At 64.1% G+C, this 1,256-nt stretch overlaps 1 protein-coding gene across 1 annotated transcript; it reads right to left on the bottom strand.

Moving 5' to 3' along the window:
* Window positions 1-9: 9 nt before the first annotated feature.
* On the bottom strand, window positions 10-1,250 carry LOC107125222 (zinc finger protein 467-like; the record flags this gene model as incomplete). Its single annotated transcript, XM_015428668.1, has 1 exon — window positions 10-1,250. A coding segment is annotated over one exon (1,005 nt), but the record flags the coding sequence as incomplete, so codon positions are not given.
* Window positions 1,251-1,256: the final 6 nt, after the last annotated feature.

Genomic DNA, 1,256 nt, shown 5'->3' with positions numbered 1-1,256 from the left:
GCTGCCTTCTCTCCATCAAACAATAGTTTCCCTCAGTTTAATTACATTGCCTTAGACAAAGGCCATAACCACCAGAATTATGCAAAATAGGCAGATCTATGTAAATTGGGTTCATAGTCCCTGCAGGCCACAAATTTTCCTTGGCATAGAATTGTGGGGTGGAGGGGGCGGTTGTTGTCTTTGTCTGGAATTTGGCTCACACAGACCTGCATTTTAGCCCACGGCACACACCGGGGTCCCTCCCGTCACTGCCAGGCCGGCTCAAAAGCGATGGGGAAGATGAGGGGCTGTTCCGGTGGCATCGGCGGCTGAGGCAAAGCAATTTGTGGCAGGGCAGGGGGCCACCCGGGAGCACTGGCCACGGGGGTGCTGGTGTGGGTGCGCTCGTGGCGCAAGAGGTGCGTTTTGCGGCTGAAGCTCCGGGCACAGTGGGTGCAGATGTACGGGCGCAGGCCAGTGTGCACGGCTTGGTGCCGCACCAAATTGGTCTTGGAGCTGAAGCGCCGCGGGCACTGGGAGCAGGCATGAGGGCGGAGGCCCGTGTGCACGGCTTCGTGCCGGGCCAGGTGTGACTTCCGGCTGAACGCCCGGCCGCACAGCGGGCAGGCGAAGGGGCGCTGTCCGGCGTGGGATTTGACATGCGCCAGTAAGCTGGCCCGGGTGCTGAAGGTGCGGCCACACTGCGCACAGGAGAAGGGGCGCTCGGCTGAGTGCTGGTTGCGCCGATGTCTCTGCAGGTGCCGCTTGTGGGCGAAGCAACGGCCGCATTCCCCGCAGGCAAAGGGGCGCTGCCCGACGTGGCCCCCGCACTGGTGGGCCGCCAGGCCGGCCCGGTGTGCAAAGCTTCTCTCGCAGTGTGGGCAAGCGTACGGCAGAAGGCCCATGTGCCCACGCAAGTGCGCTGTCAGGTGGCGCTTATCGCTGAAGCCCCTCCCGCACTCGGCGCAAGAAAAAGGGCGCCCGCCCTCCGCATGGAGCCGCTGGTGGGAAGCCAAATTCTTCCTCCAGGCAAAGGCCTTCCCGCAGTCAGAGCACAGAAAGGGCTTCTCTTCGGGCAGCGAGCAGGAGCCAGCCTCCTCCTCCTCCGGTTCCGTCTTGCTCACCTGTTCCCTGCAGAGTGCACTGCCCCCGGCCTCCCCCTGCGCCCCGCACAGCATGCCGAGGGGCCCCTGCTCAGGGCAGGCGATGCCGGGAGCCAGGGTCTCTCTCTGCCGGGGAAGGTCCATGCAAGGGACTCGGCCCAGTTCTGGCTCAGC

This window comes from Gekko japonicus, unplaced genomic scaffold (assembly GCF_001447785.1).
Source record: "Gekko japonicus isolate JY-2015 unplaced genomic scaffold, Gekko_japonicus_V1.1 scaffold28536, whole genome shotgun sequence".
Lineage (NCBI taxonomy): Eukaryota > Metazoa > Chordata > Lepidosauria > Squamata > Gekkonidae > Gekko > Gekko japonicus.
This window is presented reverse-complemented; position numbering and strand designations above follow the sequence as displayed.